At 40.2% G+C, this 24,619-nt stretch overlaps 2 protein-coding genes across 5 annotated transcripts in view; both read left to right on the top strand.

Annotated features, from left to right (window-relative positions):
• Nucleotides 1-12,436, top strand: part of galnt16 (UDP-N-acetyl-alpha-D-galactosamine:polypeptide N-acetylgalactosaminyltransferase 16) — a 30,965-nt gene extending 18,529 nt beyond the window's left edge. The window contains exons 7-15 of the mRNA XM_076108637.1: nt 3,679-3,766; nt 3,893-3,977; nt 4,834-4,937; nt 5,885-6,011; nt 6,693-6,785; nt 7,639-7,722; nt 8,389-8,515; nt 9,383-9,499; nt 12,293-12,436. Coding sequence (XP_075964752.1) covers nt 3,679-3,766; nt 3,893-3,977; nt 4,834-4,937; nt 5,885-6,011; nt 6,693-6,785; nt 7,639-7,722; nt 8,389-8,515; nt 9,383-9,499; nt 12,293-12,436 — 969 coding nt within the window. The remainder of the gene's footprint in view (nt 1-3,678; nt 3,767-3,892; nt 3,978-4,833; nt 4,938-5,884; nt 6,012-6,692; nt 6,786-7,638; nt 7,723-8,388; nt 8,516-9,382; nt 9,500-12,292) is intronic.
• A 4,421-nt stretch (nt 12,437-16,857) lies between these two features.
• The window catches only part of numb (NUMB endocytic adaptor protein), a 34,897-nt gene continuing 27,135 nt past the window's right edge, over nt 16,858-24,619 (top strand). For all 4 annotated transcript variants that reach the window (XM_076107578.1, XM_076107577.1, XM_076107574.1 and 1 more), the window contains exon 1: nt 16,858-16,994. The gene's annotated coding sequence lies outside the window, so the exon portion shown is untranslated. The remainder of the gene's footprint in view (nt 16,995-24,619) is intronic.

Genomic DNA, 24,619 nt, shown 5'->3' with positions numbered 1-24,619 from the left:
ATATTCAGAAGTCTCTACTGTACAATGTGTTATTCAGAAGACTCTGCACATTGTGAGTGTGTGCACATCGTGGCTCTGGGCGGCTGTGACTCATCCAGCTTGCATTACAATCTTTCAGTCTGGCATTCATGAGAGCGTCGGGCTCAGTGATAATTCACCAGCTCCTCGGCCCGGCTGCACCTGGTCCTGGATTCATCAGTTTTCCCGAGACCTCAGTTCTGGGTTCACGAAGGCCTCTGAGGGCAGGAACACTGATGAAGGATCACCGTCTATCTCCTTTTAATGCAACATAATGACACTTTTCATTTGTTAATTTAGAGCAGCAAATGAACCCACTTGAATGTAATTCGAAATGAAGTACTTATAATGAGCTCGCCGCTCATAAATGTACAGGGATTAGAGATTTAAGTTCAGTCAAAGATATAGCTTATAAGGCTGGGGCGACATTTAATACCTTCTTAAAAGTCATTACCTTTTTTAGACCATGGAGAATAATTGTAATGTGCCGAATGAATTTAGCTACAGCAGTTGTACACTTAACAATTGGATAATAATGTATCATTCCTGGATGCCCCTCTCCCCTCTTTTTCTTGCCTTTCTTCACTGACCATAACTAATGACGTGGCCCCCAAACCTTTTTAAGTTGTGACTCCATAAATGTTTGATTTCTCTGTTTTATATGAATAATTTAAGAGTCCTGAAGAAGTAAAATGATCCAGAAGAAGATCCTTTTTTATATGTCGTTCCTCTCCTGTTAATCATCGTGCAATCCCTCTGCTCCTTCCTATTTATCTCTGGACCTGACGCCAGGCTGGGAACCATTTGTCTAAAACACCAGAAACAATTTGCATTTTAGCTCAGACACATTCATCAGAAATGGAACAGAAACAGCCTCATTGATTCAGTGAAATCCGGTGCCAAAATCTTTATCTTTAAGTGAATTCTTTCTATGGTTGAGATGGAGCTAAATTCAACTATTTTATATGAAGTTTGGTAGTTTTATCTAATGCAAACAATCATATTCATGAGATCTCATATTGCATTCTTAATTACTCAAGAGAATACTTTCTGTGAAGTCAAAAGTACCACAAACAATGAGAGTTCCACACAGTGTATGAGCAATAAGCGTGTACAGTGACAACATGATTCAAGGCAAAAAAAAATAAAAAATTCTGTCTCTTGACCTTTTCGCCCAAGCTAGACAGTGCGTCCTCTGTTGGTCTCTTATTCAGAGACAGATGTGACATTACTCAGCGATGAAGCAAAGGAATAGAGGTCTACACTCGCCAAATGACATTTGAAAACTGAAATTCAGTGTGCACAAAACACGCTTCACTTCATCATGTCAATTGTTTCACTTTTCCAAATTAGCATCCAGTAGAAGAATAAGCCTAAATTCCTTCATTGGCTACACTAAAAACAGCCAGATGTGAGGGACAAAATGACAGCACTCCGCAATAAATTCAAACACAGAACGAGAGAATAAAAAAAGAGTGGGAGAGGGTCGAGATATTGAGAGATCATCCATTTTGCAAGTGCAGCCTCTTCATGTATTATCAAATCACAGACGCTCATTAAAAGCCCCATAAATGTCTATTGCTTAAAGCTGTTGAGAGCATCACTTTCCAAATTGCTCTCTGGCAGTGGCTTTTCACACCCGCTCCCTCCCTCCCTCCCACACACACACACACACACACACACTCTTTGGTCCAATGAACACAAAGTTCACGACGGGTTCAACCTCTGAGCAAAGAGAGGGACGGCTCTAATTAGAGACAGCCAGTTGGATTGTCCCGATGCTAAGCTGCGCGACTACACGAACACTTTCAGATGCCTCATGGGCAAACAGCAGTGTTGGCACAGATGGATGTTCACAGACAGATGCAGATAACACTCACGCACAAACAAACACACACGCTATCAGCAGTCAACAGTTCTCTTGTGCTTTACTTTACGTTAAGGTTCATGTTACTTCCTCAGCCGGAGGTAGTTTTAGCTTTTCAGAGTTTATTTGTCCGCTGCTGTGCGAAGAATCGCTTATGTTTACAATATAAGCAGCAGTATATTCAAAGTCCGCTTTGAGCTTACATGAATTTGTAAAGTGTTCTGTTCCAGTTCACTAGAAAGAGGGAGGTGGGCTGTAACCAGTAATCATCTCTTTTTATTAGAACAGGCAGTTAATCAATAAATAAACCTGTTTTTAGCCACATATTCCAGTGGGAGACTACTTCAGTGCCCCCAGAGCACAATCTGACATTTAATACTCATTAGTGATATAGATTGATTTATTTTCTTGACATACACACAAAGAAAACTTAATTACTTTGCTGAACTTTCACTTGATCCTGAAAGAGATTCTCGTCTGAAACGTTTTTCAATAAAAAGTTTCAGTCGTGCAAGCTCTAGACCTTTTTTATAGTTTGACTATAGGTCAGAATTTCTCATGTATTGTCATTCGCATCCAACTCCAGCAACACATGTAGTATTAAGAACGATGTTATTTTGAGACCAATTATTTTTGGCCTTCATCATACAACGCATTATAAAGAGGATTATAAAAGCACAAAATAAAATTAAGAACTAATAGAACAGATGAATTGTTCAGCATTTATTTGAAGTATAAAAACCCTTAATTACTTCTAAAACTATCAGTAGCTGAACCTTCTGTCATGCAGAAGAAATATGTACATATGTTACGTAAGTGTTATATTGTGATATCAAACATTATCTGTTTAAGCAGCAGTTACAGGTGCAGCACAAAAGCAGTTATAGTTACAGTCACTACACGACAGTGTGTTGTGTAATGGTAATTTTTTACGTAGTAGGCCTATATATTTCTACGTACTTAGAATATATTTCTACTCAGTATATTGTATTCATGCATAAGTCATTTTGCTCTGAACTTTGTTGAACTTCACCGTGTCTCTGTTGTGCAAAAGAAGAGTCCTCCCTCTCTGTTCACATATAACTGTGTTGTATGAGAATGTTCCAGCACCAAGGCCTTTGGGACGCTTGTTTTGGTTGCTGACCGTTTGTTTTTGAATGTTGTTCCTGTCACTCTGAGACCAAAAGTCTGAGACCGAAATGTCTGTAACATTGGCCATCATCATGAAACAGAGCAGCTAATATTGGTAACGAGAGCGACAAGTTAGCAGACTTGGGAATAAACCTTCGAGATAAAAATCCACGCCTTGCTCTTTTTCCTGACATTTCCACCTCTTTGGCTTATATGCCTAATGAAAAACAAACATGAAATGAGATGCTTCATGTCATTAAAATGTCTTTCTACAGGATTAGTTATCTTTGATTGAAGGGGTTTGACCTCTTTTCACTATTTCCCGTCTCCATGCACCTGCTTAGCAATTAACGTTGTGCCACAAATCCCTTCTCTGCATTCATCAGTTATTAAAAAGAGTCCCCGTCCTAATTATTCAGACACATAATGCTGCCGAGGTATTTACGCGACAATCTGCTTAACATAGAAATAATTGCTGTATCATGGATAAACGTGACTGTTTGATGTGGACAATCTCTCCACCACATCGCCTATGTAACTTAAATGTAATGGATTATAATATATAAAACATGCATAAAACACTGACTTAAAACGGCATATAAGTTCAAACGTAGATGTTCAATCATGTCTCAATAATAATGTGTCCTTCTCCTCTCATGCAGGACCATACGCGAGTGGTTAGCCCCATCATTGATGTCATCAGCCTGGATAACTTCGCCTATTTGGCTGCTTCTGCTGACTTGAGAGGAGGTCAGGACACAGCACACAAATCATGTACAGTGACGGCTGAAATCTGCAAAATACTCTAATTTGTCTTCTTCTGTAGAATAAGTGTTTGTTACTGGATCTGACCCGTTGTGCTCTCTTTCTCTTCAGGATTTGACTGGAGTCTCCACTTCAAATGGGAGCAGATTCCAATCGAGCAGAAAATGGCGAGGAGCGACCCGACACAGGCAATCAGGTCTGTCGACACTGCTCGTCTTCATCCCTCTTCCTCTTCCTTTGTGCTGTTGGGATCCATAGAGCCTTTGGAAACGTTTCAGACCTGAACATTTCCTCATGAACATAATGTTGCGACACACGCTTGAATACAAAAAGATATATTTGTCTGATGTTTTTCGTCTCAGTGATCCTAGACCCCAAAATGGTTCAATTCTGGGTTTTAAATGGGTAAAACTTCTCTTTTAACCATTTAAAAACCTTTTCTGCCTGTCTGCTCTATTCTGTCACGTAGGAACCTTTGTGGTGTCTCTTGTTTAAAGATTAAATTCCTTTGCCCATGGCAGGAAAAATAAGCTGCTGGCCCCCTTTTACTGTAACCCACTGTTCTTGTGTCTGGATGTTTTTCTACCCTAAAATACGATTCTCCAGTTTGCGAAATTGTAAAATGATGTAACACAAATTTATTTAGGAATACACAACATGTTAGCACAAATATCAAATCATAAAACTAGTATTTGACACAAGGACCCTCCACAAAACCACCTTAAGGCCTTTATTTTGTCAGTGGATGTTGTGCTTTACTTCCACACAAATGTTTAGTTGAATTAGCACAAAGCAGTTAACACACAGTCAGCCTGGAGCTCACACGGCCTGTGGAGTTGCACCCTTGGACAACTTATTATACATCTAACTATGAACTAAGAATGTGAGCTATAATGTAACTTCAATTGAAGCATGAAGTCTTCTCTGCAGAATTAGAAATCATCGTCATCACGCGATCCTATACAAACCTCCCAGACTCCTCTGGCTGCACTGAAAATGTCTCTCCGAATAAGAGAGTGAGTTACATGAAATGACTCCGCTCTACTCTGCAGGACTCCGGTCATCGCTGGTGGGATCTTCGTCATGGACAAGAGCTGGTTCAACCACCTGGGCCAGTATGACACCCACATGGACATCTGGGGAGGGGAGAACTTTGGTGAGCTCGCTCAACTTTTACCTGAATCATCCTTCACAGGGGTCCTACTCAGAATGTCTTTGAGGCAAAACCCAGCTTTACTCTGCCCTGCTGGAAAACTTATCATATCATATCATAACATGGTAAATATTCCTAATTGTATCGTTTAATTCTAATTATTTTCTTAAACTTCCTTTTTCTAAAAGATGTTTACATTTTGGTAGAGGAGAAGTAGGTGGGCAGGAGATCACACTCGTACTTTAGTAGATTTAAAGCATACTGAATTTGAATATTTAACCAAATCTTTATACGTAGCTTCTCTAAACTTCAACATCGCACAAGTCACTGTATTAAAAGGAAAATCAATGAGGGATCATGGATTTTACCTGCTTGCAACCCATTAGTATACTTACAGTAAAATAGAAGAACAATGATTCTCTTCTGCTGAATATCAATAATTTGGAACTATTTGAAATGAATAAACAATGATTATTCCTCTTCTTGACTGCCATGTGTATTTGTAAAACAATAAAATAACCTGCTGTATCCAATGACACGGCCGTCATGAATACACAAATAATATTGAAAAAGTCCAATTCAAGTCATGAAACTGGCATTCATTTACATTTAATGTACTGAGCCGTGTTGGCTCTGGACCACTGCAGATGCTTCTGGATGCTGCAGAGGCCCAGCAGCCTGTTCTGTAGATGCCAATTGTGTCCTTGGAATTTGCAGCAGAGCATTAAATTATCCGCAACAACAGCTTTTATACTGATGATTTACAGCTTATATCCATCTACTGCATCAAAAATATATCGGATGAACATGGCCGGGTCGATATTGTGATGATGCAGACCATTAATAATTTACACACACACACACACACACACACACATATATATATATATATATATGACTGACTACCTACCTGCATACTTGACCTCATCCTCTTGTCTGTCCTCCTGCAGAGCTTTCTTTCCGGGTGTGGATGTGCGGAGGAAGCCTGGAGATTCTTCCTTGCAGCCGCGTGGGTCACGTGTTCAGGAAACGGCACCCTTACGACTTCCCAGAAGGCAATGCTCTCACCTACATTAAGTGAGTGGGTTGACCCGTGAGACCTGTGAGGCCTGAACAGCCTGCAAAGAAACTCAGGGATTCAGCAACAAAAATGTATTATAATTATAGAACTTCATAGGTTATTTTGCTCCATTTTATCTCATCATTTTTAACTACAGTTGGTTGTACAAATCACCAAAGTGTTTCTTAAAGGTCTATTTGTATTTAGTTTTTTATTGAGTAAGTAACCACAGTGAAATACAGAGCAAATAAATATCTCAACTATACAGTTATTATAAAATATGGGGCAAAAAAAGATTTGGATTTCCTGGATTAAAGGCTTAATGCTGTGTGTTTATTTCACTCTTTAGTTTTCTTTCCTCTCCATCTGAACACAGACAATATTTACCACCAATGTGCTGTACAGAATGTCAACTTCGGCTGTAAATACTATCGAGTTTTGTGTAATCTTGTCTAAAAGATACTGCTGCACGTTGGATTGGTCTGAAACACACCAAATTGTCTCCTTGGCCGGTTTGTCTTCACTTGCAAATACACAAAGAATTTAAGGAGGATGACATTCCTGATGGAGACGTTGGGCTTTCGTGGTGTCTGAACACCAATGTGTGTGTGACACTGTCATTAGAGCTGCCCCCAGGAATGCCAGCAGCACTGTCATTACTGTGTCTGAGCAGGTGTTGTGTGTCTGTGTCCGTGCAGGAACACCCGGCGGGCTGCCGAGGTGTGGATGGACGAGTATAAACAGTACTACTACTCTGCGAGGCCGTCAGCCCAGGGCAAGGCCTTTGGCAGGTTTGTCCGTTTTACTCTCTCCTTCTTCTCTCAACTGATTTTGTCTTTATTGTATATTTCAGATTCCATGTTTTATGAATTCTTTAATGTTTCAGTCAGGCAATCAATGTGGTAAACAAGTTGTTCTACCCATGCTCATCATTTCCAATACAAACCATTTGTCGCCATACAAACTCTTGTGATAGTAGAGCTAGTATGCAAGATCTCTGTATTTCACCATTTTCTTACATGCACTTTTTAAGGCTATTTGTATCTCGTGCTGAAACTTACAGTTATGTTCATTATAGATTCACTTTCTGATTATATTCTTGATTCATTACAGAATCATTTTGTCTATAAAATATCAGAAAATATAGAAAAAATGTGAAATGAATGAAAAATGACGAGTTCCCAGAGCCCACGGTGGTATCTTTGAATTTCCTGTTTTATCCAATCATAAACGATTTAGTTCACTGTCATATATGACAAAGTAAAGCAGCAAAGCCTCACATTTAAGAAGCTGGAACCAGAAAATGATGCAGTTTTTACTTGCAAAATTACTGAAACGATAAACTGATCAGCAAGATTGTAGCAAAATTTATTTTGTGTTGATTAATTAACAGATTATTGATCTAAACTATGTTTGAATCAAAGAAACGCAAGAGAGCACTCAGTGCTGTGGTTGTTGATTACAACAGAATGCGCTCTTTGGTATTAGTGGAAAAGAGGTTCAACACTGTTAATAATTAGATCTCTGCATTAAGATCTCACTTTTTATCTTTACTCTCCATCCTTCCCTTTCCCGTTTTCTTCTCTCTACTGTATCTCTCGTTCTGTTTGTCTCTGCATCCTCATGTGTTGTTGTTTTTTGTAGCATTGCAGACCGTCTGACTCTGCGGCGGAAGTTGAACTGCAAACCTTTCCGCTGGTACATGGAGAACGTCTATCCTGAGCTGAGGTACGACACATTTTAATCCAAATATAATTATTGAATGGAGGCATATGGTAGGACTGCAGGTTATCCTGGCATGCCTGACCTGTGGATACAATTGGTAGTACTTATTTTGAACTGTTATTTAACATCAACAAGGGCCAAAGTGTTCCTCCAAACACCATTAAAAACCAAACAAATATAAAATACTTTTGTGTTTGTTTGTGTTTGTTTTGATTTGGGCTGAAATGAGATAAAAATGATTTAATTTCAGAACTAAAAAGCCATGTTTAGAGAAAGAAAAGACACAATGATAAATGCAGTCAAAATCTCTTCTTCCCGAGCACCTAAATTAGAAAAATATGCGAAAATCCTTGGAATTAATATGACCCCACATTCAGAACCAATGATGTTAATACATCCAATTTGGATGGGAACATCTGAGTGGGGTATTAGAGTTGATCCCACCAGCTTGTTTCTTAAGCCGCTGCTAGTTGCTCCATGTCATGCTTCCAAATAACTGTGGTTTCTTGACTTGTAATTGTATATTTTCATAAGAGCGTGTTGTAATAGGGCACATTACTTAGCGGTGCGATCCAAATCCTCAATAGGGAAACCAGTCAATTCAATCCATCTGTTCTTTCTTGTCGTAATGAGGCCTCTCCCTCTCCCCTTTCTCATTGGCTCCCTCAGGGTCCCCGAGCAGGAAGCGGTGTCCAGTGTGCTGAGACAAGGCGGTTTGTGTCTGGAGGCCCGTGGGACAGACACCCTCGGCCTGGCAGAGTGCCGGGGAGTCGGAGGCATCAGGCCGCAGTCGCAGGTCAGGACTCTGACACTAGGGCGAGACTCTGGCTCGTACAATTAAAGTCTGAATTATTGTCAGAAAGCGTGCAGTTGTTTGACCTGACAATGCTCAACAATGGATGCTTCGATTCGTACAAAGTTTAATGACTTATGTAATGGAGTAAATATTTATGTTAATGCCACAATCCTTCAGTCTTTAACCTCTGTAGACTATATACAGTATATAGATATTTTTTAATCCTCTGTTGCTAGGTTGCAGAGCTGATAAACCCGTGTTATCAATCATCACATGAGGAACTGCATGCCGAAGCTTAATTAAAGTTTATTCACGGTAGTCAACATTAGTCACTGTTGAGTTTTTACCATCGTATTACTCATAATGAGCTCAGCTGGATATCAGAGGTATTATTAGGAAGCCTCCCACCTGTGGCTCAGAATAAAGCCGGCAGGTTATGCAAAGAGATTCCAGAGGATGCTGCTGAGAAGGAAATGTGGTTCGGTGTGAGAATAACTTGGAACAGTTTTTCCTTTTCCAGGAAGTAAACACAGCCACGTTTGTCAATTTCAGGCTGCATCTCTTTAAATCAGTTGGGGTTTCTGATTGACAGCTGTGGAAATCTGTAATAAGGGTTACAGTTGTAACCTTTTGAGTTAGTAGCTTATAGCTGGAAACACAAACCTTGCAACACATAGTGAAGATATCTGGTTCATGGTGAATGTAGCAAGAAACGTGAAAGCACTAATGTTAAATGGAATACTTGTACTTTATAAAAGAATAAATGAAAGCAAAAGTCCCTCAATTTGAACCCGAAAATGTCGACTCAGTGTTTTCATTAAGGTGATAACAGCCACCCACAGTCATCTTTTTTTCTGTATTTTGCAGAGATGGGAACTAATAGAGCCACTGATCCGACAGCAGGACTTCTGCCTGGCCATTTCAGCCTTCACAGCAGGGTCAAAAGTCAAGCTGGAGACCTGCAATAACAAAGAGCCCAGACAGGTAAGAAGAAATAGTGTTCGCCTTTCAAAAAACAATTACATTTTTTAAGTTCCACAACTCATTTAAAGAAAGCCTTTCTTTAAAAGAAACAAGGTGTTCTGTGGAGTTATTGTGTTAACTAAGGGTTAACAAAAGAGACGGGAATCCGCTTTAATCTTACACTATCAGTCATTTTAACAGACGGTCTCGGTTTTTCCAAATGGTTATCTCATGTTGGAGTCAAGCGGTTCATTTGTCCTTGATGTGCCACTCACAGCGTTGAACTCTGACATGAGAGATGTGGAGATGAGAGGCGGCTCCAGGCACAGATGCAAAGCTGCCCGCCTGCTGGTGACGATGCCAGGAGACGAGCCGAGTGGCCTCGCTGCACCGATGCAAAGGAAAGGAAGAGCAGTCAGTTTTATAGATGCAGCAGAACAAGCGCTCCCATAACTTCAGACCCCACCCTGTCCCTTCCTAGTTCTCCCCTTTGTGAATGTCGAACACGTCGTCCCATGTGGACCCGCATTGGCTTTACGTTTGAGTTATGACATCGAAGAGGGAGTTGATAAGTCGAACCATGTGTTTGAGTGCGTGGCCAGGCCATCCTCTCATCTCTCTGCAGGCCCGTCGCGATCCCTTGAGAGTTCTTTGGAAACCTGCCCATCAATAAGAAACCAGTTCTTGCTGTGGGAGACATTTGGCCTCTTTGTCCTGAGCGTTTAATCCCCAAGAAAGGAAAAAGAAATACTTGTGTTTTTGACTCTGCTCTTTGAGTACTGAAGTGATTAACTCGTAAAGCAACAAGTGATGGTGATAACTTTAAAAAGAAATGTGAATCTGTATGATATTAAACCAAACTTAGGTTATTAATGTTTTATTGAAACGTTGCGTTTTCAATAAAAAGTTTGGGTTTCACTGGAGAGATTATGCCCAACGCTGGTTCAAACGCTGTCTTAGACGCTTGTCCAATAAGGATAAATATAACAAAATACTTCGACATTTATTGGCATGAATTAGACATATTTCAAGACACAGAAAACTCTACAATTTGATCAAAAAGTATAATGTCATCTATATCTGTTTACCGTTGGTTCATGTTGCAAAACATGTGAAGCACTTAATGTGCGAATCATTGTTACTCAACTCTTAACATTTTCATTCTGACATTTCATTTCCTCCCCAAGTCTTTGTTGCACAAACATGCACACACTTAGAGGCACATATATCAGTACATGTTTATAACAGTACATGTTTACAGTATGTGACACACACACGTAAACACATCCTCTGGGACTTTAGGATTAACCTCATTCACCTCCACACTTTGAAAAGCCTCCAGATGGTTCCAGAAATCTGCTCTTGGCACTCTCGTTCTCTGCTGTCGCCTTAAGTTCAGCTCTGACTAGTTAATCAGCAAGCTGATGAACAAATCACTTATGCCCGGTGGTTTGTGGACAGCCTGTTTATGGGGCGCTCTTTCTCTCTCTCACTTTACTTCAGTCTCAAGTTACTTGTCGAACTCGCTCCGGCATTTCTACACAAAGTGACTGGACCCTGGGGAGTCTGTGTTGAAACAGAATATTAGGGTTATGGAAAATCAAAGAAAACCAGCCGACATGTTACTGAATGGAAATCATGTTACAATAGAACAAAGCAAGAACAGGAGTTTGAATTCATCGGAGTGACCTGTGAATGGATTGTAGGAAGGTGAAGGGGTGGAAGTGATTTAATGATGACCATAGATAGATATTAGGAGAAAGTACAACAATAAAAGCGAAATACAACACTATTGATTTCCATCTAGGCTGATAATATGAGCCTGTGACTCCTCTGGACTTTAGCATATTCACATCCTGCACTTAAGTAAAAGTAAAAGCAGTTGTACCGCAATATACAGTTATTTGCCAGTTTATTAGGTACACCTTGCTAAAATTATTGCAACAGTCCTGCAGTTAATTCTTCTTTCATGAAGGTTATAATGTTCAGTTTATGTTTGGACCCATTTTAGAGTGCTGTTGATTCAACTTTATGGTCATTTCGGAGGCTGCAGTTTGTGGTGCTGTTGAAATATGTAGCACCATACTGTCTTCAATGTTACGTCCAACCCCTTGACATCAATGAGGGAGAAGTAAATAACAAAAACACAAAGCCGTTACTATGGTTTTACACTCGACGGCTCATGTTACCTCAGTCTTGCAGAGGAAGGAGTGAGCCGAGGGGTATTCAGTGAAATCTACCCTAAACATGTGCTTTTATTGAAAAGTTGAAAGTAAAAATGTACCAGAGTGTTATTCTATTAAATATTCTATTATTGGATTTGTGTACTGATGTTATTGTGTAAGTAGCACTTTACTGGTGTAACTATTATCTCTAAAACTATAACACTCTTTTTTTTAACTCATATTTTTTGTATCTAAACATCTTTATTTGTAAAGTAACTAAAACTGCTAAAAACTCAATGTAATTTAGTAAAAAGTACAATATTTAGCTTTGGAATGTAGTGGAGTAAAAGTATAAAGGAGTATTAAATTAAATGGTTCCTTCCACCGCTGCTGGACTCGGTAACAAAAGGCGCACAGAACATTTTATCAGTGAAAACAAATAGTCTGTCTACAGCTGGCTCTCCTGTGATTTTTCCACTCCGTGTCCAACAAGTCAATCATTCATGTGATCTCTGTTATCTGGGTCTGACTCAGTCCATTACTCACTACTAACATGAACCATCATTTATGATCAGGAAATAACACAAACCAGAGGAGGACTTCTGCACTTTCTAAAAAACGAACTGTTTTTTTTTCTCTGTGTGTGCAGAAGTGGAAGCCTAAAGGAACGGCTCTGCAGCACATGGTCAGTGGCCTCTGTCTGGACAGCCAGACCCCGACGGGCCCTCTGGTCATCACGCAGTGTCGCCCCCAGATGGCCAGCCAGACCTGGGAGCCACAAATAATCACCTGAGCCACGGCGGTGTGGGGGGGGGGGAGAGGAGAGGGAGCGGATTCTGGACCCGGCCTTGCAGAGGGACTCATGGGGATCACATCTGCACACTGTGTGCTCGCCTCGCTGGGGCGATGAACGGAGTGTTGTGACTGTACATTTGTGATATCGACGTCAAGCTCCTGCTCACCGGTGACAAGAGCGTCGCTGAAAACATTCGAAAGGCCTTGTCGAGCAAAACATCTGAGGTCTGTTTGTGTACAGTGCTCCATCCTTCAAGGATGCTGCAGTTCTTCTACGTAATCTAAGCTTTTCACTGAAAACTGTTGCACATCTCACGTTTTCATTTCCGTATCTATCCTGGTCAGCAGTTTGCTTATATTTGGAGTAGTGAGGGTTGCCTCAACACAGATGAGTGCATCCTTCTGATGCCTGTGTGGACCAGGGCAGCTTTATGTATAGCCAAGTAAGTCTGAGAGCTTTTTTTTTTATTATTTCAGAGCGCACCATGCAAAGCACTGTCAGGAACATTATTTATTGTTTTGCATGGTCAGACCCAAAGAATGTTTTTCTTTTTCTGTCTCTCTACAAAGTTTTATGTAAATATTTGAAGCAGGTAATGGCTTGGTTTTTTTGTGTCAAGTACTCTATATGTTGTTTGAAAAATAAAATGTGGTAACAAAAGAATTATTGCTCTAATTATTTGCAAGATAAGTTGGAAAAGACACTTGTTTACAGTCAGAATGTCCTGTAATTCTAATTCACGACAAATATGATTGACAGCAAAATATTTAAAAGTTCATCCACTCAGACATGTATTCAACAAATATTTGAAATATGTAATAAAGACAATTTTGAGTATTTTAGCCGTGTAATTTAAATGCTGGTCGTGTCGATAACCAGAGAGAAATATTTCAACATCTATTTTCTATGAAATGTGGCACAAACATTGATGACCTCTAGAGGATGAATCTGAATGAATTTGGTTATTTAATTCATGGCAGGATAAGTAAAAACATGTCAGCCTCAGCAGTACTTTGAGATTCATATTAAGACTACTTTAGCGTGCTATTCAACATAGGAAGTGTAGACTGGACTGAATGTGGGCTAAAACGTGCTTTAATTTAACATAATATATCATCATGCTAACATGCTAACATGTGCAATATTACATCCTAACTGTTAAAAGCAAGCTAGCTTTACTAGACTAACTAGAATTAGTCAGATTAGAGCATGATTACCTCTGCTCAGGTTGAATTTGAGCCGCACTAGAAGTCATCAAAGACCAGAAAGATATAAGAAGAAATAAAGGTGGAAGTTTGACACAGAAGAGTGGTGGATATGTTAATCGGTCATCGCCTGTAACCCACAAAGAAGCTTTTGGAGTAAGAGCTTCATTGTGATTTGCAATTGACTCGAAATATTGACGTTTTATTGCTGCGTTCTTTCCAATACGCCACAAACATGAGTGAAGTCTATAATCACAAGTTTATCTACTTTGAGGCACATATTTGACCTGTTCCAGTGGTGGAAAGTGACTAAGTACTTTTACACAAGAACTGTACTGTTACTCTACTACAATTTAGAGGTACTTGAACTTTGAGTATTTCCATTTTCTGCTACTTTATACTTCACAACATTTCAGAGGGAAATATTGTACTTTCTACTCCACATTCTACATTTATTTGACCGCTTTAGTTACTAGTTACTTTGCAGATTCAGGTTATTAATACAAAATATAATCAACTCATAAATTCATTAATATCATTATAGGTTAAGCTACCCAGCAGGACATAAAGTAGTTACAATTAGATCCACCTTTACCAGCAGCACCATTTATGAACACATGAATGTCTTAATAAATATAATCCAGTTATATAACACATGTTGTTCTGAAATGAGTCATTCTGTATAATTCTGTATAATATTATTAGATAGTATTTTTGGAAGTTAAAGTACATTTTGTTGCTAAAACTTTTGTTCTTCTACTCAAGTAAAATTTTAAATGTAACACTATTTCTACACTGTCTTACTGGTACTTTTACTAAAGTGAAAGATCTGAGTACTTCCTCCAAACGATGAAAACAGATTTTCAAATGAGGAACATATGACGTGGACACCTGAGTGGGTGCGCCAGAGTTGTGTAGCTGAATGTACATATAGTGACCACAAGGGTGCAGAATAACCTCACAAATATATTAGAGGCTGTCCAGCAATATTTTATGACTCTGACCATGTCAGGTTGATGAATGAAGGCTTGGTTTTAAAAAAGGAGTCATGAAGAAGATTAGATTTAAGATAATTAAGAATAAAAGGAGGGTGGCGGTAAAAGGACAATAGAGACAATATGTTTGTGGTGTGTGTGGTTGAGAGAGCGATGTTCATAGCTGCAAATAAATACATTGGCATGTCACTCACCAGCTTTACAGGCTTGACAACTTTGTTAGTTTGCTTTGCCTCGTTGGTTTTGTAACCTTCCAGGCCACAAAGCATGCCACGCTGCAGCTCAGCAGGCTTCGTAGCTATGTGAGGAATGCAAGTTAATGCTGATAAACTTCTGGCCTTTGAAAGGGGCCGAGGTTTCATCATCAGGGGAGGAAAAAGGGTGGGGGGGGGGGGGGGGGGGCAAACATGGCAGAAACCTGAGAAAAGACAAAGGACAATGAATGTGAAGAGTCAGAGCAGTTTTTAAATATAACATACTGAGTGGCTGGTCTTGACAAATGGTGTAAGAGACGATAAGTGGACTCAAACTCATGTAAAACAGGAAGTGGATACTGTGGTTTTATCCAAATGGCCCTTTAAACTCTGTGGTTTTAAAAGTTCCTCCAGCGACTCATGTTTGCATATCAGCCAGATAGAGAATATAATGAAGACAGACAGGTGCTGGACACTAAATGTTAACAAGTACATTTAGTCACACACTTAATGTTAACATAAACATGACATTCAACGCACTGTTAAGATCTAATAGATGGGAATACTTCCACCACCACTGCTGGAGACTCAGTCTACACTCATTGCATGTATTACATTATCTATGTACTTTAAAATAAGTAAAAACAAGACAGTGACATTGGTCCCACTTTCAAGATAGGGCAACCTGGCCAAACACAACTCAATGTGTTCAATGGTGGAAGTAATACTCAGATCTTATACTTAAATAAAAGTATACTGCACTGTAGAAATGCTCTTGTTACAATTAAAAGTACAAGAGTACTAGCATCAAAATATACTTAAAGTACCTAAAGCAAAGGTACTTATTATGAATGTCTCATTTCAGAATATCACTGGATTATAATTTGTGATGCATTAATGTGTAAGCGTCGCTAATGTTGCAGCTGGTAAATGAGTGTCTAATCTTAACTACTTTATGTACTGCTGGGTATCTCCATCTATATAATATATCAGGATGTATTAGTTGATATAAATGTTGTGTTAATAATCTGAATCCGCAAAGCAATAGTGATTATTATTGATGGTAAATTGTCAATTAAACGTATTGCGGTAATAAGTACAATATCAGCTTCCAAAATGTAGTAATGTACGAGTATAAAGAAAGGTGAAATACCCTAAGTAAAGTAAAAATACCTCAACAATGTACCTGAGTACAATATACTTGAGTAAATGTAACCTACTTTCCACCACTGACTGCATTGTATTACATCTGTATATGTTCCACTGTGCATGGAGCTAAGACAGAAATGATCCCATAATTTAATTTAAGGAATTCAGTGGAATTGCTCCCACTTTGAAGATAGGACAGCCTGATAGGAAGAACCGTGATAAGTCGTTTAAGGGAGCATCAAACAGAGTTTTTGTTGGTTTAGACTCTATCAGCAGGTCACACTACAATAATCTGAATAATTTCATTTGAAGCACTTGTCTAATCTAGCAGCGGATCTCTTGCCGTGATAAATCTACAGATATGGTTAATATACAGATATTGGTTAAATCTTTGCACTACTGTTTAGTTAGTTAATTTAATATTATTCTATTTCATTGTATATATTGTGCATTTGTATATCTAATATTTTTACTCTGTTATTCTTATTGTATGTATTGTGCATTTGATATTTGCATTTGATATTTCATTTTTTACTCTGTTATTTTATTTACCTGTACCATAATTGCTTTATTTTATATATATGAATTTCATATATATAAAATATATATATATATATATATTAAAAAAAAGAAAATATATATATATGTATTAAATACATATTTATTTATTCACTTATACATATATATATATATATATATATATATATATATAAATCATAAATGAAATAAATGCAGCGAAATTCCGGTTTGCTTACAGGTTGCTCTGTCGCCTACCGATCACTCCGCACGCGCAGGTCCAATGAGGTCGCGCGGAGGCGGTCCGTTGCTAAGGAGGACGTTCGGTTGAGTCCTCGCTCAGCAGCCATTCAGCGGCGGTGGCTGAAGCGATTGGACTGCGAGCGTCTCTCCCGACACTTTCTGTGGAATTTGAATTATTTCTGCTCTGCACGGTTCGTGGTACAAAGGTGACGGCATCAACGGGGCATCTTCTGGGTCGCAGCGGGGATCTCAGGTTGGTTTGTAGGTTTGATGGATGTGTGTGTTTTTAATGAGCCTGCCGGGTAATGCTTGTTAGCTCGCCAAGCTAAGCAGCACTAGCTTGTGTGGATGCGGCACACGCAGCTACGTTATAGCTCCACGACTCTTAAAAGCTCACTGTAGAACCCAATTACATGGCTTTTGTAGCGTGTTTGCTAACTGACTAGAAACCAGGACGAGCTACATGTTAAGCCGTGATAAAGATAAATGTTTTCCATCCTTCAAAAGGTATTCCCCTAAAGAATGAGCTAAGAGGTTATTTAGCTAGCTCACGTTAACGTCAGTGGACGCTAAGAAGCTAATGATACTTACCTGGTTAACTTTAAGAGGTGGACGTTACTAGAGGAGGCTTTCAGCTAGCACACCATTCAGTCATATCATTTTCAGACTTCACACTTGTGTTATGTCACTGTTACTAATATAGGATGCGCATTAAAAGGCGTGAATATTCCTTTACAATTAAGTTTAGTGACTGGTTAAGTTTGTAAACATGTTGATTTACCTTAAATATAACTGTGACTCATATACCTAACTCTCAGTGTGATAACGTGCTCTAGATTCTCTTATATGGTGTCATAGCTTGGAGATTACTTCTTAGACAGACAGACAGTACAAACACCACATTTGGGTGCTCTCATTAGCCATAGTTATTGAGGTCATTACTGTTTTGTTAATTGGGTGGTGATGAAGTTTGTGACTTGAATAATATGAACTGACTCATCTATTTTGGCAGCATGTTTTATACTTTCCATTGTGAAGAGGCGCAATCCAAGCTAGAAACAGACGGTTAAATCTTTATAAAACTGATGGCACTTGTATGTTATATAGGGCTGCAAGTCATGATTATTTAAATGTTCGACTAATGTGACGATTATATTATCTAATAGCTGTGGCTAGTACATATTACAAGATAGTGAAATATGCAGTACAACGTGCGGCACTCATAATGACTGTTAATCCCACTAAAACCTTAATATGTTCTATTTCTTACCATATATAATACAATAAAGCATAAAATCCACCCATCTTGGAATCTCAACCCAGCGCATATTTGGTATTTTAGCTACTAATTGATGCAAATGACTAGTTACTCACTAGCTGTAATTTCGTACGAAGGGTTTCGAACCATTTGAGAATTATAAATGTGTTCTGAAAGGGATTTTGATGTCTCCCCCCCCCCCCCCCCTAACTTCTGTAAGTAACTCGTGGCTTAACTCATCTCACAGAAAGAGGGAGGCGAGATTGGCTATCTGCCATCAAACCCACTGTGCAAGTCCTGTCAGCTATTTGAGAGAGAGGAGGAGAATGCAAGAGCGAGTCTCTCTCCTGAGCTTTGTGATTCACACTGTGGGAGAAACCACTGTTTCTCTCACTCCTCAAAGGAGAGGCCTCTTTTCTTGGCAGTGAGCTGCACATGTGAATGCTGAGTATAGTGATGCAACACGGGTGAACGAACTTGCCGTGCGATGACGACGCAATCAAAGGGCTTCACTTTTGTACCTTGATAGCAGCGAGATAGTCGAGCTTCTTGCTGCTTGTGGTGAAAGCAGAGTGAGCGTCGATGTCCGCTGAGCTTTCAGTCCAGCGGTAGCTGAATAGATATGAGATGACACTGCTGGGCGGTGTGCGTCTGTATGTCTTTTCTTCTTTTACAACATCAAGCGGTCTGGATCAGGACAGTCTGTCTGTGTCCATCTCTTGACTGCTCACCTGTCCCATGTACTTGACATGTTAATCCTTGCTTTTGGCCAATGGTAGAAGAAGTATTCAGATCCTTTATTTATGAACAAGTTCGAATACCACACTGTGAAAATACTCCACTACCGGTAAAAGTCCTGCATTCAAAACCCAAGTAAAAGTATGTCATTATGTTCAGCGAAATCTACCCAAAGTATGTACCCAATATCCCGTAAAATGGTCGCCGTCTTTATTTTACTTTTATATGTTTTTAAATTAATATTACTGCTTTTTCTAATAATGTAGATATTTAAGGTTGTGCTAAATTTAACTCCTTTATATACTGTTGAGTATTTTAATCTTCAGTAATGCAACATATTCTCTATGATCATCATATGTCTGTTTCCTGTGAGAACCTCATATCTCTTAAAAAGTCAACTTTTCACGAGCTCAGAAAAACAGCCCTGTTTTCAGCTTCGTGATGATGCATTTTCCAGCTGATCCAAGAGGGCTTAATCTGAAAAGTGACCAAAGCTTTTTGAAAAACATAGTGATGTAGTAGAGTAGAAGTGTAACATACCATAAACTAGAACAAGTACCTCAAAATTATTGTTGAATACAGTACCTGAGTAAATGTTCTTAGTTATCTTCCACCACTGCCTTTGGCTGCAGTTTTGATGTGGGCCAATGAATGTGCCGGCTCATGTTGTCATCCACAACGTGTGCTTTTTTTTTTTTTTTTTTGTCAAGTCATCACAGCTCACCAGGAGTGTGGGCACCCCAAGCATATTTGTAGTGATTTAATAACAGGCTCATATGTTCGGGTAGGAAGGTGAGAATAAGGACACGCAAACTCAGGTTCACCGAGAGGCCTGACAATCCGGTTCTGGTCCAAGTTGATGGTGTTATTGTTCATTAGGAGTGAGAATGTAATCCAAATGTCAGAGATTATGACAAATAATGCAGACAAGTTGCAGGAACTGGAGTGGGATTTGTTTTGAAACTCTCCTCTGGCGAACACTCTAACCTTTTGGGCCGATAAGTTACCAAAACACTGCTCGGTAAAAGAGCTGCTTGGAGTCTGGAGGTTTGTGTAGTGCACAAAAAGACTCAAGCTGAACCCTGAACAAAAATACACCAAAATAACCTTTTCTGCTCTGGCTAAGCACAGAGATCACCTGTAAAATGATCCCTGAAGAGCACGACCGGTCCACATGAGCATCGTTGACATCCTGTTCCGTGCAGGAAGAATCGGTACCTTTTGCATCATTAGAAAGAAAAGCATATTGTCTGTACTCGTTAGAGCTCCATGTTCTGAGCTGATTGGGACCGGATCCAACAGACACTCAGAGAAGATTCAACCAGAGGTGAGGTTTTAGAATCACGATCTCAAATGTGCAGCTGACCCCATTTCAACATAAGTAGCCTAAAATAGGTTCTGTGGAGCCGCAGAGTTGGATTGAACTTGTGTGTTTGTTGGTAAGCAGTGTTATCCTCCACCACAGAGGGAAAGTCTTGACCTTTTCACATAATGGATCATCTGTTCAAAAGCTGATTGTACTCAGACGTACACGAGATGAAGACTAAGGAACGTCTTTGGCTGTGTTTTAGGTTAGGACATTTAGGAAACAAGACATGTTTATATTCATTTATGCAATGTAACATGGACTGTATGAGGTGACTGTCCATTAGAAGAAACCAAAAAGCAACTCACTATATTGGCAAACACCAGCAGTCACAACCATAGAAGCCCTGTAACATTTTTCCTCCACTCGCATTACTTTTAGCATTTTACATTCTTTGTCTGAGGCATTTTTATTGCTCAATCTCAGACATTAAAAACCTGTAACAAATCTTTATGGGGTATATTGGCAAGAAATTGCATTTCTACCGACAAACAACCTGTTAATGTTTTTCAAATCATGCTGTCACTGAAACAGTGCATTAAATCTCACTGGTTTTATACAAACCATGCAGTATATGTAGGCTTTCTTAGTGGCAGCATTTGGCTTTGTCAGCAAAAACAACAGTGGGTGGTGCATGATGTTCCTCGAGCGTCCACATTTAGGACAATATCTTTAGTTCCTAATTGGGTCCAAGGGGCCTTGAGCGCCTCATTTTGCTCTACTGTTTACACTGTGGATCAAGGCTGGGGTGGTTGGGTTGCGTCACTGTAGACATGGACTTGCCTTTCGGGTTTGCGTCGGTATCGCCCCTCCCTGGGTACGGTATGGGGCTCAGGGACTCCTTTTGTCTCTCTGGGCCCCTATGTAGTGATACCTGAGCCTCCTGTGCAGGAACAGCTCCTGCTTTATTCATCCCTCTGATCTCTGCTGTAATTACCAGTGACCCAGGACAAACCGACTGGTGGTGTGTATCTCACTGGGTGGGAATCTATCAGCTACCAGTGCCAACAAGAGTGTTAGACGTGGAAGACTTTTGGCTGAGGACTTTGACACCTAGATTTATAAACCAAAACAATGAGATTGACCCCAAAACATACTTTGAATGAGGTATAAAACGAGTAATCAGCTTTCTACACCTGCCACTGCCAGTGGTCTCGCTTTTGGATTTGAGTTTTGCTTGTGAGAAAAAAAGCTTCCCACCCCTCCTCGTTCCTCTTGGTCCTCTTTGGTCCCTCTTGGTCTGGCTTCTCAAGCCCATCAATACCATTTATACCACCAATATTTTGATATATTTGTGATCTTGTCTAGAGCTTTGTTGTATTATACTACCAGCTGTTAGTTACCTGTTGTATTACCTAAACATAGTCACATGTACAAGACTTAACTTGCAGCTGCATTTGTAATATGACTACAAACTCTGTCTGATGTGGGAGACAGTGTCAGATGTCAGTGAACATCTCGGTGTGTTGTTGGTGTAATAACTCCCTGTCTCAGAACTAAGTGACCTGTGTGTGTTTATGACTCCCACTGACACCAGTCCCTCAACCACACAGTGCACAAATCCCATTCACTTGGCTGAGTAGACGGTCTGCATGTTGCTTCTTCCTGGCCTTTCCTTAGCCCCGCCCACTGTCGTCACCCTTGACGTGTATCAACGTTGCGATTCAGCGATAAGAACAATACGACCCGACCAAAAATGTTCAGAGTTTGTACTCCGTGTCAAAAAGAAAAGGGAAAAAAAATTAAACTAAATGTGAACCTGATTATTAAAGATTCTGATGCGCAGTCATTAACAAAAGCACACACAGCGCAGTCGCAGAACATGTCTGAAAACATGCAGACTCCGTGTTTCAAGCTCCTCGGGCAGCATGCTGCATAAGTCAAAATAAGTCTTTCACACATGTGCAACGTATAGTTAACAGATAACATTTACATATTTTTTTGTGCCGTGGCATCAAACTGTTAAAGATGAAACTGTATTATGAAGCTCTGGGAGTTAGAATCAGAAGTTTGTCTTTGTGATGAATCTCAATACATTTGGTGTGCAGACAGAACTTTGTCCGTAGAACAAGTCAAAAAACACGCCAATTACTGAAAGGCGTTGGTCAGATTTTTTGGGGATGTTTACATATTCTTTAATGAGATGACTTTAATGATAATTTCATCAGTTTTACTGCTGTATTACGTTAAGTTTTCATGGAGTTAATAGTGTTGAGACAGCGTTTTACACTGGTGCATTTCAGATGTTTGGCTTAATTATTTTTTATGTTAAAAAAAAAAAAAAGGTTTTGTAGGAAAATCTGTTTCATTTAATAATGCATCAAAGGAAATACAGCTTTGGTATTAAGACAAGTCTGGAAACAAATTGAATTGATATCCATCTTTAATCAAAATGGCCTCATAAACAAGCTCTTCTGCTGACTCGTGGTTTACAGGGGAGCTGTACGCTGGCCCACATGGGTCTACTTGGACCGGCCCTGCCTGTTGTGTAACTGTAGTGTGTCTGATCCAAAGTCCACTGGCTACTGTGTTTCTGTTGGATAATAATGTACGATATGAGGATTCAGCGATGAGGCATCTTGTCATCGCAGCAGCGACTTCAGAAGAAGTCTTTGTCGAGGTCTGTGAACGGTTTTCAGATCACTGTGTTGTTGACGGTGGAGGAGAGAGGAGCAGCACAGAAAAGCCCACATCGCAGCCTAATCGATGATGAGAACGATGTCAATTATTAATGAGCTGAATATCATGTTCTGCCTCAAGTAGAAAGCTTTTGTTTATTAATCAGTGCTGCCAGCTCGGCTCTTTGTCACACACCAGACTGTCGGCGAGGGGAAAAGTGAGAAGAAAAACTGTGTTGTTGGAGAGGTCACGCAGTTAGCGTTACTTTACTTTATCGGTCCACATTCCTCCTAGATAGCGTGCAGTCATTTTTGGACAGGTAGTTAATCCCCCTTTGTTCCTGGGTAGGACGGGGTTATCAGTGGAGAGGAGCGAGTGTTTCCTGTGTGTTGCATCACTGTGCAGCAAGCGCTGCAGCTTTTTGTTTACCACAGAATTGCAGGGACAGGTGTGTGAGCAGCCTGCGTGTGCACATTTGTTCTACGTATGTTAAAAAATGTGAGACATGTTGCAGTGGCAGGTTTGCACACACTCTCCACCATTGCACCAATCCTCCACCAGCGAGCGGTCTGCGGAGAGGGACGTCTGTCCACTGTGCTGAGTCGACAGGAGGGGAACAATCGCCTCGCTGTGCTGCTCGTCCGTTTGGCCGCCTTCATGCGGCATTTTCAGCGAAAGGGGCACCGTCGGCTTTTGGCTCCGTGAGCCTTGTTGACCAGGCCTTCGCCGGCTGGTCACTGACCCGTTGTGCAGCTCGTCAGGCCTCTGAGGGCTGCCGATTATCCCACAGTAATTGGCGCCTGGGCTCTGGCTGATCAAAGGTGCCCAGCTGACTGTAGAGCTCTGGTAATTTTCCATTCTCTGGTGCTCTGCAGTGCCTGTTCGTCTGTCCTCCTGCCTGCTTTATTATACCTGCTTTTCTCATAAGACATGGCAAGGCAGGGCTGTCCTTTCCGTGCCTCTTTAAATTAAGCACTCAAAATCAATATACAAGGTCACAAGTTCAAGCCCTGCAGCCATTGTGGGTCCTACAGTCATGTGACTTGGCAGAGCTTCACCTCCACTTCGGTCATGTGACTTGGCAGATTTTTCTGTTCATCTGAACTCTATACTTACTGATTAGTTTCTGTGGTGGTCAGTGACATCATCTGGTTTCGTTCTTGGTCGGAATATAAACCTGCATACTCATAACTCTGATGCTAGCTCAGGTTTGATCAAACGATACTGCCTCACATGCTCGCTCATTAAAGGTTAAATTATGTTCTTGCCGGCCTGGGATCCATCTTTGGCTGCAGAGAACGAGCTGGATTGTCTGTGTGTGAATGGACATCACATTCATATTACAGCCTTCTACTTTTGGACTCTTTTACTAAAGAGTTGTCCAACATTTTGGGGAAAAAGGAAGGCGTCTACCATGACCAGCCAACTGCTGAATCATTCCTGGCACTCAAATAAAAGTACACCATGGAATAAATGGCTTTCCATTTAGAGAGCACTGCTTCCATAAACAAGAGTCTCTATGAGCCTAGAATCGTAGAAGCGAAACTTGATATAATTGAGTTCATAGTCCAGTGTCACACCTTTTAAAGCTAGGTTTTACACACCACAGAACTATTTCTAGTAGGGAATGTATTTCCCTGTATCTGTACTCCCAGAGGCAGTGCTGTGTTCACTAATCTAATCCAACCACATAGCTAACACAATTTCAGCCATTAAGACTTCCCATAGGCTTAAAGTAGTCGTGGAAGCCCTGGTCCACCCTCTGCGTGAGCCACACTATAAACCTGCTGGGTAAATAGCCAGGTAGCACCAGTAGTTTGGCCTAATCTGTTGCGTAACTTGGTATTCTACAGTCATCCTCGGCTTGACAAACCAGGAAACGCAGAGCCCAGCTCAG

This window comes from Anarhichas minor, unplaced genomic scaffold (genome assembly GCF_050575085.1).
Source record: "Anarhichas minor isolate MPS153535 unplaced genomic scaffold, ASM5057508v1 ptg000040l, whole genome shotgun sequence".
Classification (NCBI taxonomy): domain Eukaryota; kingdom Metazoa; phylum Chordata; class Actinopteri; order Perciformes; family Anarhichadidae; genus Anarhichas; species Anarhichas minor.
The sequence above is the reverse complement of the archived record's forward strand: the minus strand, read 5'-3'. Positions and strand labels throughout refer to the sequence as shown.